Source organism: Lytechinus pictus, chromosome 3, assembly GCF_037042905.1.
Source record: "Lytechinus pictus isolate F3 Inbred chromosome 3, Lp3.0, whole genome shotgun sequence".
NCBI classification, from domain to species: domain Eukaryota; kingdom Metazoa; phylum Echinodermata; class Echinoidea; order Temnopleuroida; family Toxopneustidae; genus Lytechinus; species Lytechinus pictus.
In genome coordinates, this window is record NC_087247.1 from 18,738,226 (window position 1) to 18,757,079 (window position 18,854).

At 36.9% G+C, this 18,854-nt stretch overlaps 1 protein-coding gene across 1 annotated transcript in view; it reads right to left on the minus strand.

The window, feature by feature from the left end:
* Window positions 1-18,854, minus strand: part of LOC129257688 (protein MON2 homolog) — a 60,825-nt gene that overhangs the window by 32,152 nt on the left and 9,819 nt on the right. Inside the window, exons 5-16 of the mRNA XM_054896069.2 lie at window positions 14,102-14,233; window positions 10,494-10,623; window positions 9,879-9,988; window positions 8,973-9,098; window positions 7,266-7,463; window positions 6,013-6,137; window positions 5,021-5,151; window positions 4,136-4,289; window positions 3,368-3,639; window positions 2,616-2,697; window positions 1,830-2,017; window positions 981-1,132 (exon numbers count right to left, since the gene is read on the minus strand). Of these exons, the coding sequence (XP_054752044.2) occupies window positions 981-1,132; window positions 1,830-2,017; window positions 2,616-2,697; window positions 3,368-3,639; window positions 4,136-4,289; window positions 5,021-5,151; window positions 6,013-6,137; window positions 7,266-7,463; window positions 8,973-9,098; window positions 9,879-9,988; window positions 10,494-10,623; window positions 14,102-14,233 (1,800 nt within the window). The remainder of the gene's footprint in view (window positions 1-980; window positions 1,133-1,829; window positions 2,018-2,615; window positions 2,698-3,367; window positions 3,640-4,135; window positions 4,290-5,020; window positions 5,152-6,012; window positions 6,138-7,265; window positions 7,464-8,972; window positions 9,099-9,878; window positions 9,989-10,493; window positions 10,624-14,101; window positions 14,234-18,854) is intronic.

Genomic DNA, 18,854 nt, shown 5'->3' on the forward strand with positions numbered 1-18,854 from the left:
TGCGACAACAAAAGTCGCCTTTTTTAGTCTGCATGACGACTCATTGTTTATTTGGTTTATTTGCATGCATTCAGCGCGATCGAGCTCGAGAGTCGGCTGGCTCGCGATCGCTCATGTACGTACGTACATGTACTGTAGCGCCGATGTATTAGAGCATGCGCTAAGAGGGCGAGAGAGGGGTTTCCCCAGCTAGCTCCTCCGTCGATTAATAGTGCATGCACACAGTATAGTTTAGAAAGTAAGATGGCAGCCCCCATCGAACGGGACCGTTGGCGATAAATTGTTGGTAAATTGGCGCTGATTTGACATGTTTCCACTTTTTTTTTACTGGGATGACATTTTGTATGAGAGATAATTGGCCGATGATTGCAATTTATCGAAAAATTATTTAAATTTACTGTAATATCGTTTTCATTTTCAAACCAACCACTTGCCCAATCGGGCAATTGACTTTGAGAAATGCTTGCCCGCACGTCATTTTCACTTGCCCCGGTCAAGCGGGCAAGCGGTTTTGTCGCGCCCTGGTTAATCATCTTATTAATATTTAACCATTCGCCACTTTCACCAAAGACTCTTGCCACTTTAATGAAAATATATGATTAAGGTTTTTAATGATCGAGAATTTTCTTTGATGCTGATTCGAAGTTAGGACCATAATAGAGATTATAGAATTAATAATAGACAAAACAATTTTTAATGAACCTTATTCAATGTTATCTTTAGAATATTGGTTATTTTCTGATGGGGAAATTGAGCACATCCCAGTTTGATATTGAAATTATTACACTTCATGACAACAGGCACATCAGGGGTATATAAATAAAAGATATATCTGACACAATAGAATTCAAGAACTGCTTGGGATTTCCTCTCTTCACAAATGATAATAATTATTGTTTGGGTGACTGTTAACACACAGATTATTCCAGAATTGCCATAATTTCAAAGATATTTTTAGAATAATTCTTTTAAAATATTACCATGACAGGACCCTGCTGCCCACCAACAACTGAGGTAAGAGGGGTGCCGACGGCAACCACTTGGTTTCTACTATCTGTAGGATCAGCAGTACCTCCTTCAGTGGCCTGAAGAAACCCATCACGACTGGCACTGCTTGAACTCCTCTTGTGATCTGTAGAAAAAGGTAGGAATAAGGGAGAAGGAAAGAATAAACAAGAGAGAAAGAGGGAGAGAGGGAGAGGGATGGGCAAAGTGAGGAAAGATGAAAAGAGAGAAACAATAAAGAGAAGATGAAATAAAAGAGAATGAAATGAATCTTTTGATTCATTGGATATTGCTTGATGGGTAATGTTTGAATTATCAAAAAAAAAGTCAATTATGCACATAACAAGGTGAAAGTTCCAGAAAATTTATCTGAGGTGAAAGAAATTGACAATCAAGCAAAGCACATAACTCATGATTTCCAATGAATTTGTATTTCTGCACAAATAGTGTTAAAGAATGGCCTTCTAGAAAACAAATTGGCCTCAGCCTTCCCTGTTATGAATATCCTGTAATAATTTATAAGTGTGTTCATGCAAAGAGATCTCGTTTTTATTTCACAAAGGAGTACACAACTCGGAATTCTTATGTTGGGCAAGAATTGTATAACAGACATGACATATTTTCACATCTCGTTTGCTTATCATTTATATTAATAATGAAAAACTCAGCATCAGCATCTTTGTTCTGCTACTGGCTGGCAAACAGTAACTCATTGCGAATACAACATTTTCACATTCTTACCCAAGCTGGAACTGGTATTTAGTACCTTATCTCAACCCTCATGCAACCCATTCTACCTAAAACATTGTTTCACCTGTTCCTACCTTTAGGGGTACTGATCCCGGTTGGCAGTGCAATGTTGAGTACAGCCAAGGCATAGTGAGGAGGTAAGGAGGACTTGCACAGAGCTGTCACAAAAGCATCCCTGGACACAGTAAGACCAAGCTTACCACATAGACTGGCATACAGCTCAAGACACTTCAATATGGCTTCTGCGGCTGCTTCATCGGTACTACAGGTTAAGGAAAAATAAGGACAGTATTTCTTGGTCAGTGGTGATATTTGTATGGTAGGGCTCTGCAAGTATGGACAATTAGATGATAAATGACAGAAGATTATTCTTTCTGAATAACTGCTTTTGTTTTGATAAATGGCACGTTTGTCTTGGAAGAAGACATTACTTTTGACAACTATGGCAAGATCAACCAAATTGTTTAAAGATATAATAAGCTTGAGGTTAACTCTCAAAGCTAAGCCTTACGCACTTCTGCATTCTGGATGAAAGACTCCAATAATAGTACTAAGGTCGAACTACTCTGAAACCAAAATGTCTAAATGAAAGTAACCTCCTTCATAAAAAGTTCAACATCAAACAAGGGCACAGTCAAAATGGCAACTCATCAAAAGTCAGAGCTTCTTCTTTACACACAGGAATCCTGTAAGCATCTTTTCATCACTAATCTTCACTTTTATCATAGCCAAAACAATGGGAAGTATGGAAAAGCCAATGTTAAAGACACATTGCCTGTATATTAAAAAGTATGATTCCTGTTGAAAGTCACAGCACAAATTGGTAAAGAGAGATATACACTGTTTGATCTTTTACATACCATGCTTCTAAGAGGAGTGACAGAGCAGCTAATACACCACACCATGAAGAATTGACCATCTCAACCCAAAGATCTTTCAGATCTATAGTGAAAAGAAACAATAACACAGTAATGTATGAGTAACACCAATTAGGTAGATAACAATGCATATTAAAGAAAAGGGTTACTTTCAATCCTGCAATTCATTTTAAATATGTGGATCCCCCATTATTGATACGAGACAAAAAAAAACGCTTCGTTCAGGTATTGAAGGGAAAGTGTCACAGCTGATTACGCTGATAAAATGGCTGGCAATAAATTTGATTGCTGTATCATATGCCATGTTTTGTTTATATGTTGGAAGTATTTGCCTGTAAAAAAGAAATATACACAACCATGGGAAAGACTTTCTATGTTGTGTCCCTCAGGAAGATATGCAGTTGGGATGCAGCATCCACCCTAATCAGTTAAATCACGAGGATAGACCTGTGGGTCATAATGATTCGGGTTAGCGTTTCATAAAGCTGTTTGTAATTGGAGAGCGACTTTAAGAATGACTGGTGAACCTTTCTTCACGCTAAATAATCACCAATGAACATTAAAATGGAGAGCATCATTTACTACAAGGATCACCATTCGTTCTTAAAGTCGCTCTTAACTTACAAACAGCTTTATGAAACAGCCCCCAGTTCACTTTTTGCCTCCCAGGAACAGGTGACACCAAACAAATAATAAAAATCAATTCTTATTGATGACCCAAAGGGGTCACACACCTTTATTTACTGTAGCTAATACACTATCTACACTCCTAGGCCTATCATCCTCCTCCTCTTCCTCTTGATCATCATCCTTGTCAAGAACTGATCCTTGTTCCATCTGCTTTCTTTCCCTCTCTTCCCTATCTACTCTCTTCTCCTCTGCCTCAAGCTCAAGGGTGACGACCGAAGAGACGCTCTTGGTCACGTCCAGGAGACATGCAAAGGATACAGACATGGCGTACCCGTCGGGTATCGGAGGGGAATCCGTTTTTTCTAACATGTCCATTCTGTTGAGGAGGAATATAAAGCAGAGATAATGTTAAGGGTATGGCCACTTCTACATATCATGAATGGGAAAATAAAAAGTATGCAACGGATCTCCAAGTCCAATGCAGAGGGCATAAAGGCCAGTCAAATGAGCATCAATGGCCATGGCCTTCAGTGGCCTTGGATGACAAATCCTTTGAGTTTGTTTAACACTCCTGTCCTCAAAAGTAAACTTGAAGATCATCACTATCACAAATAATGATGTTGACCAACCTACCATAAAATCAATGAATGAATAAATTAACAAAATATTATCAATAGAACAAGATAACCATATCACACGCAATGTTAATTTCACAGTGAAGATATACAATCACCTCTGATTTTTCCTCAATATCCTCTGGGGAAAAAAATGCAGTGCATTATCGCTAGACTGAAATGAATGTCCTGGCATATATACAGTAAATTCACCTTTCTCTTTCCATATAATGAACATGGGGGGGGGGAAGCACTTACATTAAAGCCTTTGATGTGCCTAATGCTGCTACAGGAATGAGTGGTATCCAAACCCCCTTGTATGTGAAAGCTGCTTGGGGGTGTATACTAGCTGCAGGTGAGCTTCCAGTACTGCTCTGAGATGTGCTACCAGTCTCCTTGGTAGATTTATCAGCTAATAAAAAAAAAATAATAATAATCACTGGAGCCATATACTTGTACCGTTTACTAACATTAATGATATGATTGGTAATAAAGGATTGCCAGTTGATGGGGGAAATCTGAACCAGAGGAAACTTAATGAAGCGTCATCATTGTTTTTAGAACAATTTTCATCAACAATTTTAATCTCCAAGTCTGATATCTGTACAGCAACCCAGGCATTATTAGTTTAATGGCTACATTGTATTTCATTCCAATTATCAGTGATTCATTATATCTCGGTCATTAAATAATGAATTCTATTGCTCTTAAAGACTTTATAATATATATAACAAACAGTTATTGCATCACAATAGCAAAGAACATATGATCTTTAATTGCCTACAGGATCCAGGTAATTCTTATACAAAGCCAAGATAGGAATCACATAATTCAGAAGTACATTGGTCAAGGAAGTTCAAAGAATATGATAAATCATTTATCAACTCCCAGCAGGCATAAGTATGTATAGATCATATCCAAAATTTAAAAAAAAAAGAGAAATAATCTTGCAACATTTCATATTTTCATGTTCAGGCCGAAGACATATTTTGCAAGTCCAGGAGAAAAATATGACACCTGCCCACTCCCCCATTATTATTTTCAATATTTACAACAATGTTTAAATTATTTGGACTTCAAAATCAAGTACAATTTGAATTTACACAAGATGTTATCATAAAATTTTGATAATATGTGACTTACATGACTGACTATTTTGTCTTTCTGCGGTAGGGCTCATGAAGAGAGACTGTGTGAACACACCAAGGGCATTCACTATGTTGGCAAAGATCTTGGTTGAATGAGGTTTCATGTCATATGACTTGCAGAACATCCTGTAAACATAATACAGGGGAGGCAAAGAACATATTGTTTTAGAGCACTGCGATGACTTCTAATATTACTGCTACTACTTTTACTTCTACTTCTACTACTACGAATACGACTTATAATACTTGTACAACAACGAGGAGGACAGCGAGGACTTCTAATAATACTGAGACCGCTACTTCTACTTCGACTACTACTACTATTTCTATGACGAGGAGGATGGAGATGACTATAAAAAACTACCACTTCTATTACTACTACAAATACTGTTACTTCTACCGCTATTACTGTGATGCTAAAATTACTACTACTACCACTACCTACAACTACTGTTACTACTACCATTATTACTGTGCTGCTAATATTACTACTACTACTACTACTACTACGACTACTACTACTAGTACTACTACTACTACTACTATTACTACTGCTACTACCACTACCACCACCACCACCACCACCACCACCACCACCACTACTACTACTACTACTACTACTACCACCTCCATCACCAACAACAATATCTATTTAAGTTATGGATCTGCCTTACCAGCAGGCTCTGTGTAAAATAAAAGTGTTGATGTTATTCTTCTCCGATCTTTAATAATGCTGAGTTGAAAGCCAATTATTATAGTCTTCTGTATCACCTTGCTAGGAATGGAACCCACAACCTCCAATTCACAAGACCATCTCTCTACCACTGAGCCATCATGCCAGGTCAAAACAATCATTATTTGTATGACCTCACTAGTTCACAAGAAGATACATATGATGTAAAAGAATCCCTGCCCTATCAAATGGGCAATATATTGAAAACATATTTGAGCATGAAATGGATTATATCCACTTCTTATTCTTCTCACCTTAAAAGCTTGGATTGTGAACAAATCTTGTGTAAGACTTCTAATGCCATGACTCTTTGCCATAGTGGTTTATCCCCTTCCATGAATTTCACCAATAATGAGAGAAATATCTCACATTCTGTCATCTGAAGAAAAAAAAATACAAGTAGGAAGATGATTAGACCACAATGGATACAAAATCAATTCACTTTCACTTTATCATGCAACACTATGTCAAGACCATACTACATACTCTTACACAGCATATGTTAATCATAGACTATATATTCAAAGTTTCAACTACAAAAAACTAACAAAAAACATACTGAGATACAAATATGTCTTTCCTATCTCGAAGAATACCTGTCCTCTCTATTTTCACAGAACAAACCAATGATAACAATTTGGGATCTAAACAAATTTTCTTCTCTTTCATGACAAGACGAAATTGGCAAGATATTGTTACACTGAAATAATCTCTTGGAATGAAGTGTTTTGGGGACCAGGGAATCCCTTCTCTAAGACATAAGCAAGAACTAAATGTCAAGGTATGATGTTACAAAGGAACAGAATCACATAATATCTATCAATCTGGATGAGTATCAGGACTTGATCATTCAAATCTGCTTAGGGAAGATCTATGAAATCTCTGAGTAGAGCCGTGAAATCTGTAAGCCTTGGGCAATTTGCATAAACAAGATGATGATTACGATCTGCAGCTGAGTATTACTTTCAACACACGCACAGCCTTGAAGAAATGATTAGTTCAAAGAATCAATCAAGAGAAGAAGATTATATGGTGATCAATACAGTCTATATCTTGCAAACATCAAATTCAATAGCATAGATATACATTGTGGATTTCAAGAGAAGATGTAAAGTGGAAGATAAATCTATAAATTTGACATAATTATGCTTTTAATCAAGACCGCTATCACTTTACTATTAAGGATTGACACAGCATGTCCAAGACTCCAATAAAGGTCCAAATATCTTTGGAATTTTTTTAATTATTAACAATAAAAAATAAAAGTCCTTATAAAATACACCTGCTTAGGTCATACAATTTTCTTGTTGAGCAAAGAACTTTTTATCTCGCAAAATTGCTAATTTTTTGTACAAATGACTGAGATTGAAAAGTAAAATAACACAGAATTAGCCTCTAAATCATAATTCAATATTACAAAAACTTATTTTGCTATGTTGAACAGAAAAAAACACCTTGTCACATCTAATGAACTGGTCAGCAGTAAGACACAATACATGTAACTTACAAGAAGAGAGTAGTACTTGTTGATGACGACAGACACCACTCTGAGTAGCCTAAGGCTCATATGGAAGGTGGGCTTCTCTGGTGGGTTGGCAGGTGCAGTAGGGGCTGATAATCCCTGACGATGCTTCAAGCTAGGGGAGAAGAGCTTGATCAGGAGGGGGCATACTCGCTCCTTCAGGAGGAAACTGAATTCTGTGTGCTGCACATTTGGTCGGGGGAAATATAACATACATGTATCATTATTATTTGTATTACATATCTTCCTCACAATTTTATTTCAAAATGCTGAGCAAATCCCTGCCCGGCACTGGTATTCAAATTTTCAGTAATAATTGTTAATCAGTCATGGTACATCCTTAAATCTTATTACATCACCTTTCACATTAGTTCCTTTAATCATATGATCTTTATTTCCCAGTACAGATCGAGAATAAAATGAGAGAAGCCCCCACCCTGACACAATTTTAAAGAAAATGAAATCATGACAATACAAATGAGTCCTTTCAAATTCAATATCACCCTAACTACATGTATATAGTAAAGTATTTCATAGTTGACCAACCTACCATGGAAAAACCTTATCTCTAAGTGAATACATATTTTAAAATAAAAATGTAAATATTATGCGGGGGGGGGGGGAAAGGGGTCCTTTTCATCATATCCTCCAATTTTATAGCAGACTGCATGGCATGAAAGAATGATTGCTTTCAGGTGTACACATTATTTATGTATACAGAAAAAATATAAAAGATTATTCAATTCTCTGATCTAGGACAATGCAAAATGAATATTTGGCCCAATGTTAACACATTGTGCATACATAATGAAATGACAAGATTGTGTAGACGCATTGTGACGATGAACCACTTTTGGCAGCCAACATACATAACAGATTGCACAGGAAAGCAGCTTATAATGAATTATTCAAAAGGACTAGATGACTTTCATATCAGGTTGAAAAAAGTAACGTACTACTAGTTTAGAGAAGAGATTGACTTGTGACATTTTCCTTTGCTGTATGTTCATGAATATGATCGTATCATAGGTGGTTGCTCTTTCAGAAGTCAAATGCATTTACACAGATATCTATTTTGCTGTTATCACTATAACCTGAAATATCTTTATCGATGCAAAAGTCTCTTTCACTTCTTGTGATTAATTTTTTTCTAAATCATGTCTTTGAAAACCTTGTCACTTTAAATTTTTATACTGCTCTTAATATAAAATCAAAGATTTATCTCTAAATAGTCAATTATGAATAATGAAACAATTTGAAAATCTATTTATATTGTTTGTTTTCATATTTCACTGACAAGGCTTAATAGTACTTGGGAAAGATGGCATTTCTGATATTACAATGTAATTCGAATTGTTTGTCAGCTGAAATAACTACAGGTTTATACAAAGCGCAACAAAGAGTTAACCATTTTAAGAGAATGAGATGGATATCACAAAATTTAGAAATGTTTTGATTATAAATCAATTCCAATAGTAAGAGTGAAACTTCTTCTTCCATTTGAAATCAAAGTGAATAGTTCATGCATGGAAAATATTAATATTTTAGGCCTAAAATACATTGTTCATGAGTGCTACACAATGCTTTGGTTCAGTCACAATACATGCAAATGAACTTAACAAATTCCATTGGGAATACTGCACAATTGCACTTTACCATTAATACAAAATATAAGAAGTATACATTTCTTACCCTGAGGAACACTTGAGGGAAGCTATTTAGTACAGACTCTAGAAGCTCTAAACCAAACTTCTTGGTCATTGTAGTCATACCCTGCAACCAACATGGTGGGTCTCCATTCACTAGATTACACAGATCCTGTTCAAATCAAATCCAATGGAACATACCGAAGTTGATATTCAGATATTGTTTAAAAAAAAATTTGATACCAAGTTAAATATGGTAGTTAAATGTAGATCAAATATAAATAGAAATAGTAGTAGCATTCTCTCTACAACAGTCACCTGTCTATAGGGCAATTCCATAATATAATCAACCTTTTTGTACGTTCAACCCCCATTTTTCTTAAGTCTTAGTTCACTTCATAAAATGACCAAGTCATGGTCCTTTGAGAACAATACAGACTATCAAAAGAACAAAAAATCAGAGACAGAAAATTTCATTAAGTTCCCACATATAGGAGGTTGGACGTACATATTTTATGGAATTGCCCTATAGCGACAACAAAAGCGATTCCTATGAAGGTATTTTACATATATAAGAACCTGTCTATGCGGTAGTAGTCACTTGTATATAAAGGACATATTATGTGTTTCCCTTGGGTGGTCACTGTAAACAGCTTTCACTGCATCAGTCTATGAAATACAGGATACCGCAAATTTTATCAATACAAAAAAACCCCATTAAAATAGGCTTCCAATCAATGCCAATGTATTTTATCATCTATAAAACTAAACTTATGAAGGAAAAGATAACCATATACAAGAAAATTCTGTTCTGTAATGCGATATGCAAGACAAGATCATAATTATCCTTTTCTTCATCTTGGTATATAAATGTAAATATCAATGAACTGATGCTGTTTATTTACAACTGATTACCTCAATTGTGTTGCAGTGCCAAATGTATGGTACAAACCTGAAACAGCATATACGCATCTGTAGCACAGGGTCTCAGAGACTTAGGGGCTTCTCGATTGCCCAAACTTATCTTGAGTTGTTCTTCATCCACTCCAACCTCAGAACCATCTGAAACAAGGATAGTAATCATATAGATATGAAACATAATTCATTTTCTTTCTGATGAATGCAAATAGTTTCCAAAACAAGAGATTTCATCTAAGATTTTAGAAATTGTGATGATTAGACTCCAGTAGAACAATAAAAGTTACTCTTTGATGTTCCTTTTTCTGTCCTTAACCAAGCTGATCAAAGCAGTATGGAGATTCTCAACTGCATTACCTTCTACTGAAATCTTTCACTTACAAATTAAAAAATTACATGAGAAATATATTCATCTCTCTACTCCTATAACTACTGACCATCTATACTATAAACCAGATCAATTTCTTTTGGTCTCATTTTGTCAAAGAATAATAATAACTAGCATCAATTTGTTGACTATCAAACTACTTCAGTTTCTTTGGTCTTATTTTGATAGATTCCACTTTCTGCAAGTATCCTCTCAAAGACAAAAAATTATATTTCTTCTCACTCAAAACCTAAAACCATGTAATGTCTCTTGTTGTCTTACCTGCATTTGCTTCATCTTCAGCAAGAACCCTCTCAAAGACAATAGAAATAACTTGCTGGACAATGGCAGAAGCTGTGTTACTTGTTGTATTGTCCTTTGAGAAATGCAGTCGGAAGCACACCACAACAGCCTAGAGGAAAGGTTTGAACATTTCACATGGACATTTTCATCAAAATTACTTATTGAAACAAGGTAAACAATTCCCATCAAATAATTAATAATTCAAATATAATGGTACCCTACCAAATCTAAGCCACTTATAGAGCTATCTTATGGCAGGAATCCTGCTTAAGTGTGCTTTCCTTTTTGTAATAAAGGATCGGGAATGACTCTGGGAGATACTGCATTAAACAAAAAGCAATATAAACAAATTTTGATATGTTAATGATATGCACGCTTCTTGATCTACAGATAAATGTAGATCAGGGACATGGCAAGAAAATATCCATGATGTCATATAGAATATAATTCCTTCTCTTGTTTTTTTTTTCATCTATCAAGATCTTCAGGTCTTCTGTGCAAGGTGCAGCTTACCCTTTCAAACATAATATTATACACACTTGACAATTAAACCACAACTCTACATTCATTTATTCATACTTTATTTTACTATCTCATATTTCATCTTATAAATCAATATTATTCTAAAATTACTAAGATTTTGAATTTGAATACTCCACAATGTAGTATACATACATGTACACAGTGTACAAGCAAATGAATGAAGAGGTCCTTTATTTAAAAGCCTCAAAACCTTGTTATAGATTTTGTTGATACATGTACATGACTGCATGTACATGTAGTACCTAGAGCCATTCAAGGTACATACAGTAACCTAACTATGCCAGTACAAGTTTTAAGCATGATTATTTACTAGTATGATGCTGAATTGAATTACACTGTAATATCACTAATATGCCAATTAACAATAAATAATTTTGAGCTCTGGTGACCTTGCGTTTTTCATACTGATGTAACACAACAAGCCTGAACAAGGCTTGCAAAAGAAAAGTGGGTTCTGTAAACAAGGTGAACGATTCAAATTTGTGTTTCTGATGGTCAGTTTTTTTTTTTTTTTTTTTTTACAGGCAGTAGAACTGCGATAACTAAATAATATGATTCATGCATACTTCCAAACTTTTATTTATTTATGGTATTTATACAGGATACCACATATCACCAAAGTGGTTGTCTTCCATGAGGCCCTGTTTATTAGTTCAATAAAACAAATAGCAACAACAATAAACAAGGACCAAAATATCATAAAAATGTACATGTAAGCCCAAATACACAGGAATACTGAATTCAGCATTATGACATGTACACATACATGTAGAAGATTAAGTCTTAAAAATTAATCATCAAAATAAATATCTACAATAATACTACATTGAAAATGTGTAATGTTCTGATTTTCAGACAATTTGCCATTCAATAAAACTACATTACAGTATGAGTTTTATTATTATGACTTCTGATGTGAATCAATTACATGTATGCTACATGTCTATAGCAGGTCTACATGTATGTACATTTAAATTTGGAATAATGCAATTTAAATGATTAAAACAATATTACTTTATCAACAAGGGCATAATGTGTCCACTTCACCTTGCATTCAAATTCATAATAATTCATACATGCCAGGAGATGCCAACAAAAGAGAAAATTCTAATGGCTTTCACTTAAAAGCCTATCACACAAATAATCAATTTTCGATTGCCTGGATTACCCTACCATGGGATCTTATTTCAACATCAATAATTTGTGGGTCAGTCCCTACATGCATTCTCCATGCCATAAAAGGGAATGTAGAAATGGTTAATAGATTATTTCAGAAGTGTTCACATATGTACGATCTACAACATGTATACCAATAATGTCTTGAAAGAATTCAACCTATTTTACATATGTACACCAATAAATCATCACACTCTTCCTACTTCAAGCAATAAAACAAAACAGAAATGAAATCTTGCTTAGTCAAAATCATTTTGGAAGGTGAAAAAAAAAAAAATAATAATAATACCCTTTCTGGCAATTTCTTATTCCCACACTATTGTTCACCCATATACTATCCTTAACTTCGCACTTCATTTTTCCTGCTTGTACATGCCAAACTTTCTGTTCTCACACATTATTTGTTATTATTAGAAACATCAATAGAAACATCAATATTTGATAACTCAATTAATTTCATATTTTAAAAAATGGTAGATAATTATAAGCCCGATGAGCCTTGGACACATGAACAGAAAATCTACAATGTAGACTCTCGATACACCATTTACACCGTTAAGCACCAGCTATCAGCATATAATTAGCATTTTCATTCTGTTTACATTTTAAGCATACAGTTTATGAGTATCACTCTAGCAGACAGGCAAACATCATGCAAGTACATACAAGAACACTGCGATAAGCATCCCACGCCTAACGGGAAAATTATTCTTGACTGAAATTGATACTGATAGGGGGATCTCATTCCACAAAATGAGCTCAACTCTCTCTCGAGGTGTTTGCGCTGCTAGGTAGAGTTCCAGGATAATAATGATGATCACTTTCTTGTCTTCTCCTCCTGCCTCAAGATATGAGGAAATCTGATTGCAAAGTCATATCAGAATATGCTTCCTCCTAATCTTTTTATATTTATTCATGCAGAATAGAGGTACATACAGGAAAACATGTATGCACAAGTGTACATTGTACAGTGCAGTCAGTACTTCAAACTTTCAGTTGAGGAAAATGATAGGCAAATTGTATTAAAAGTACCTGATACATTCTGCAGTGTAGAGTGTAGATTATAATAACAATCGTAACAAAAATATTAATACGCCACATTTATAAAGAGCACAATGTTTTTAAGCACTACATTAGAAATTCATTATTTTAGTAATTCAACTTAGTAATTCATGCCCGCCTCCCCGCTCACGTCTCCCTCTCTCTTTCCTTTCCTTCTCTTCTTTTCTCTGCCCTTTCCTTTTCATTGTTTATTGTATTGTATTTTTGCCTATAGGCGTATCCGGCCACAAGCCTCAGCTTTTAAGGGTATACGCCTTCCTCTTTAAACCCAACATGTACATATTTATATTCTTCATAACAAATTGATTTTTGTATGAATTAATGTTTACGAAATATGTAATGAAATGAAATGAAATTGAATTGAATACTGTTATGCTTAATGTTCTTAATTCAATGTATATTTCCAAGACAAAACTTGCATACAGCAGAACCCAGTCTTACCAAGAGTTGTGGTTGATTTGATCAATCCCAAGTTCTCCACTATGGAGTCATAACTTATCTACAATCTATCTCAATTGGGGAAATTGATCAGAAATTTACCATCACCCCTTTCGAAACGGAGCAAACTGATTGGTCCAAAATAAGGTGCATGCATGAGTACACTTTAGAAAACAATTTGATGACACACATTCATTCAAAATGATAGCACCATAAACTTTCAATAGTTATGATTGATCGGATCAATCGCATCTCTTTGTAAGACAGGGCCCTGATCTCAGATACAAGTGACTGCTGTGGAGTCACAAAACAAACCACATGAAGCCATTCATGGCTTTTAATCTATTAAATATGGAATATGTTCTTACCTTTGCTAAAGCTGGTCCCCTGACAATAGTATTGGTTGTGAGGATAACCAGGGTTGTCTGTAGGACCTTAAGATCCTCCATTCCACACTCCATTAAACCCCATAGCATATTAATCACATTACTTGCTGCACACTGTCAGAGACAGAGAAAGATACACAATAAAGTAAACACAAATTTAAATTAATTTTTTTTTAATTGGAAAGTGGAAATTCATAGTAAACAATGCTAACGATCATCAAGTAAAAATTGTATCAATCAGTGTGAAATATATCACAAATCAAACCCAAAATACCCCTCCAATAAGAATAACAAATAATCATGGATCAATAAAAGTGTAAATACATGTAGTAAAAGAAGTACCGTCTTTTTAAGATTATTTTATACTTTTGCATAGACAAAATCTTTTTGTCAAAAGCAAAAAGAAGTAAACAGACCTGCCAACCTCTGGGAATGAAAAACTGTATTCTGTGATTTTAAAAAATGTATTTTTCCCCGCAAAAAAGTGTATTTCATAATAAAATGCTTGGCGCATCCATTTGCTCATCGCAGCGCTCAAGCTGCATGCAAGCTAAAATGCACACTGCTCTTGGAGATGAAAAAAAACCATTAAAACATGTGTATATCTTCACCCTGGTTTTAAACAAAATGATTGAAAAAAAAAACAAGTTACCTGAAATTACATTGATCTAATAACCATATTTGTGTACGGTTTATGAAATAGAGACATATAGAAGTGATTTTTCTCAATAAATTACGATTTTGTATTAAAACAAAATTACAAATAACATATTTTTTAAAGAAAAAACGTACTGCCGCATTTTGGTTGCAAAAACGTACTAAATACGCCTAAAACGTGCTGGTTGACAGGTCTGAGTAAACGCTTAAAAAAAAAGAGCAGATCATTGTGCTTCTGGATTTCAAAGAACAATATCAGAAAATCTTCACTCTGATAACTACCTACCATTGGTGTGCATCTACTAATGCAGGAGAGTATTCTAATTTTAGAAGAGCTTTAATACTTACGACTTCACACCCAAGAAATAGCCCACAATCTGATTATTAGTATATAGTCGCAATCAGGGGTGCTGGTACTAGCATTACTATTACAATCATGTTACATGCATTTACTAATGAACTATACGGCCACAGGGGGGCATTAATTGCACACACTCTCTCACCAAGAGTGTTGAGAACAAGACTTCTATATATATACAGTGGATGTGTCTACCTCTTACACATGCCCTAATGTAATAAACTCTACATGTAATATGTATAGGGCCTTCGCCTCTCTAAATTTTATACCTATGCCCTAAAATTGCAACAGTTATGACCTTCAACACACATGTGGTATATACACAACTATCCTCAATTCAATTCAAAAGTTTTTATAAACAAATAATATGCTAAATAGGTTCATTATTGCGGATTGAAATAATCGCTAGAGGGTATTCATTTGTCTCGCAATCTACTATGGTCAACAAGGAAATTCGTGATCACTCTCGCAAAAAGTGTTCACTGGCTTTCTAGGAAATTCGTGATCACTCTCGCAAAAAGTGTTCACTAGCTTACAAGTTCACGAGCTTTCGAGTGCCGCTGCAACTCTTTATCAAGTGACGAAAATTATCTGATGACGTACTCTATTTATACTAATCTCCAGGACCGTACGCACGAACGCGAGAACAATAGGTGGGTATTGATCCGTTGCGTCGGTATGCGGCGCGGCCGGTAATCCGTATATGCAAATAAGCCGGGGGTATATGCAAATACGCCGTGGGTCGGCGATATGCAAATTAGACAAAATTGGCGGGCTCGCTAGTTTCCCGTGGGCGGGGGCTGACTAGCTGAGCGGTCCCTCGTTCGGGGCCGGGAACGATCGGGTCGGCGTGCACTGCCAGGCAAGGGGGTATTGTGCTGTCTGATGGTTCGCATCCAGAAGTCGGGGATGTCGATCCCGCTGTCTCTGTTGAAGTTGTTAGGACAAAGACGTATACTAATAGCCTCCTTAATCCTGCGTGTATACCAATGTCTCTCTTTGGCAATGCAATGTACACCCTCCCAATCTGGGTGGTGTTGTTTCTCCCAAGCATGTTCTGCCACCGCGGATGTGTCGGTTCGCTGTAACCGAACATCGCGCTTGTGTTCAGAAATGCGTTCAACTATCGGTCGGGCTGTTTCTCCGATGTAAGACCCGTCACATCCCTGGCAAGGAATGTTGTATACTACGCCATCACGTCTGTGATCAGGGATAGGGTCTTTGGGGTGTACAAGCTGTTTGTGTAAGGTGGTGTCCGAGCGGAAAACCGTTCGGATACCGTGACCTTCTAATCGGCGTTTAAGTTGTTGTGAGAGGCCATCTATGTATGGCAAGACTGTGCAAGTCTTGAAAACCTTCTGATCCCTTGGTGGTAGTTTTTTCTTGAAAGTGTTCTTGATAAAACGGCGTGGGTAGCCGTTGCTGTACAAGGCGCCACGTATGTGTGCTCTTTCTTTCGGGAGTTCAGGTGGGTGAGTTATCTCTGAGGACGAAGATCCACATATTTTCTGTACAGAGGCTCTTTCTATGAGCAAACAGAAGGAGCAGCAATGGGTAGCCCAGTCTCAGCGGTTGTGGCTAACCTATATATGGAAGGTTTTGAACAGAACGCTTTGCCCAAGTGTCCTTCCACATGCCACCCTCGGGTGTGGAAGAGATACGTCGATGACACTTTCATAATCGTAAATAGATCCGAAACAGACAGCCTACTCTCATACATGAATAGCCAGCAACCGTCCATCCAGTTCACTCTGGAGACTGAGCAAGGAGGGAAATTAGCATTCCTTGACACGCTAGTCCAAAGACACGAGGGCGGGAAACTCTCCACCTCTGTCTACCGCAAGCCCACTCATACAGACCAATACATACCATTTGATTCTCATCACGACAAATCGGTCAAGAAAGGTCTTGTTAAATGCCTGTTCGACAGAGCAGCGCGTATCATAACTCACCCACCTGAACTCCCGAAAGAAAGAGCACACATACGTGGCGCCTTGTACAGCAACGGCTACCCACGCCGTTTTATCAAGAACACTTTCAAGAAAAAACTACCACCAAGGGATCAGAAGGTTTTCAAGACTTGCACAGTCTTGCCATACATAGATGGCCTCTCACAACAACTTAAACGCCGATTAGAAGGTCACGGTATCCGAACGGTTTTCCGCTCGGACACCACCTTACACAAACAGCTTGTACACCCCAAAGACCCTATCCCTGATCACAGACGTGATGGCGTAGTATACAACATTCCTTGCCAGGGATGTGACGGGTCTTACATCGGAGAAACAGCCCGACCGATAGTTGAACGCATTTCTGAACACAAGCGCGATGTTCGGTTACAGCGAACCGACACATCCGCGGTGGCAGAACATGCTTGGGAGAAACAACACCACCCAGATTGGGAGGGTGTACATTGCATTGCCAAAGAGAGACATTGGTATACACGCAGGATTAAGGAGGCTATTAGTATACGTCTTTGTCCTAACAACTTCAACAGAGACAGCGGGATCGACATCCCCGACTTCTGGATGCGAACCATCAGACAGCACAATACCCCCTTGCCTGGCAGTGCACGCCGACCCGATCGTTCCCGGCCCCGAACGAGGGACCGCTCAGCTAGTCAGCCCCCGCCCACGGGAAACTAGCGAGCCCGCCAATTTTGTCTAATTTGCATATCGCCGACCCACGGCGTATTTGCATATACCCCCGGCTTATTTGCATATACGGATTACCGGCCGCGCCGCATACCGACGCAACGGATCAATACCCACCTATTGTTCTCGCGTTCGTGCGTACGGTCCTGGAGATTAGTATAAATAGAGTACGTCATCAGATAATTTTCGTCACTTGATAAAGAGTTGCAGCGGCACTCGAAAGCTCGTGAACTTGTAAGCTAGTGAACACTTTTTGCGAGAGTGATCACGAATTTCCTAGAAAGCCAGTGAACACTTTTTGCGAGAGTGATCACGAATTTCCTTGTTGACCATAGTAGATTGCGAGACAAATGAATACCCTCTAGCGAAATAATATGCTGGTTTTCCAAACTACATGTACATTAGATCACTTCAAGTATTTCCATAAAGCCCCCCCCCCAAAAAAAAAAAAAATGTTTACTTGGCGTAACCCACCCGACCCTATGCTTTTATATTTTTTAATCCGATATCGATTGCATAAATATTGAAATCGCAATGCGGAAAACCCCTGGATGTTCTTTGCTTTCAAGATAATTTTTCAACAATTTCTGGCTCGTTCTGTGTCCATATATTAGTGTGTGTGTATGTGGGGAGAGTTATTTGAACAAATTGTGGTTTACCCCTCTCATCAAATTATCCCAAAGGTCTGAGGACCTATCTAATCTACGCCACTGTATGTAAGTAGGTGTATAAATTGCTACTTTCGTGCATACAAATATAATCGACAACAATGACCCCCCCAAAAAAAATCCGCCCTCCCTACCCCAATTTTCATTGGCCTATTACGCCAATTCAACCATTTTTTTTTTAGGGGGGGCCTGAAGGACATGTTGGCTACTGTAATACATGTAGGTTTTTATGAATGTCAAAATTCACTAACCCAAAACTCATTAAAAAATTTTATTGATAACAACTCCTCCAATCATGGACCTACTACAACTGGGGCCCATTGCAGATAGAGTTGCAATTAATCGCAACTCTAAAAATCATGCGCAACTTGATTTTCAACCAATCAACAGCGTGCATT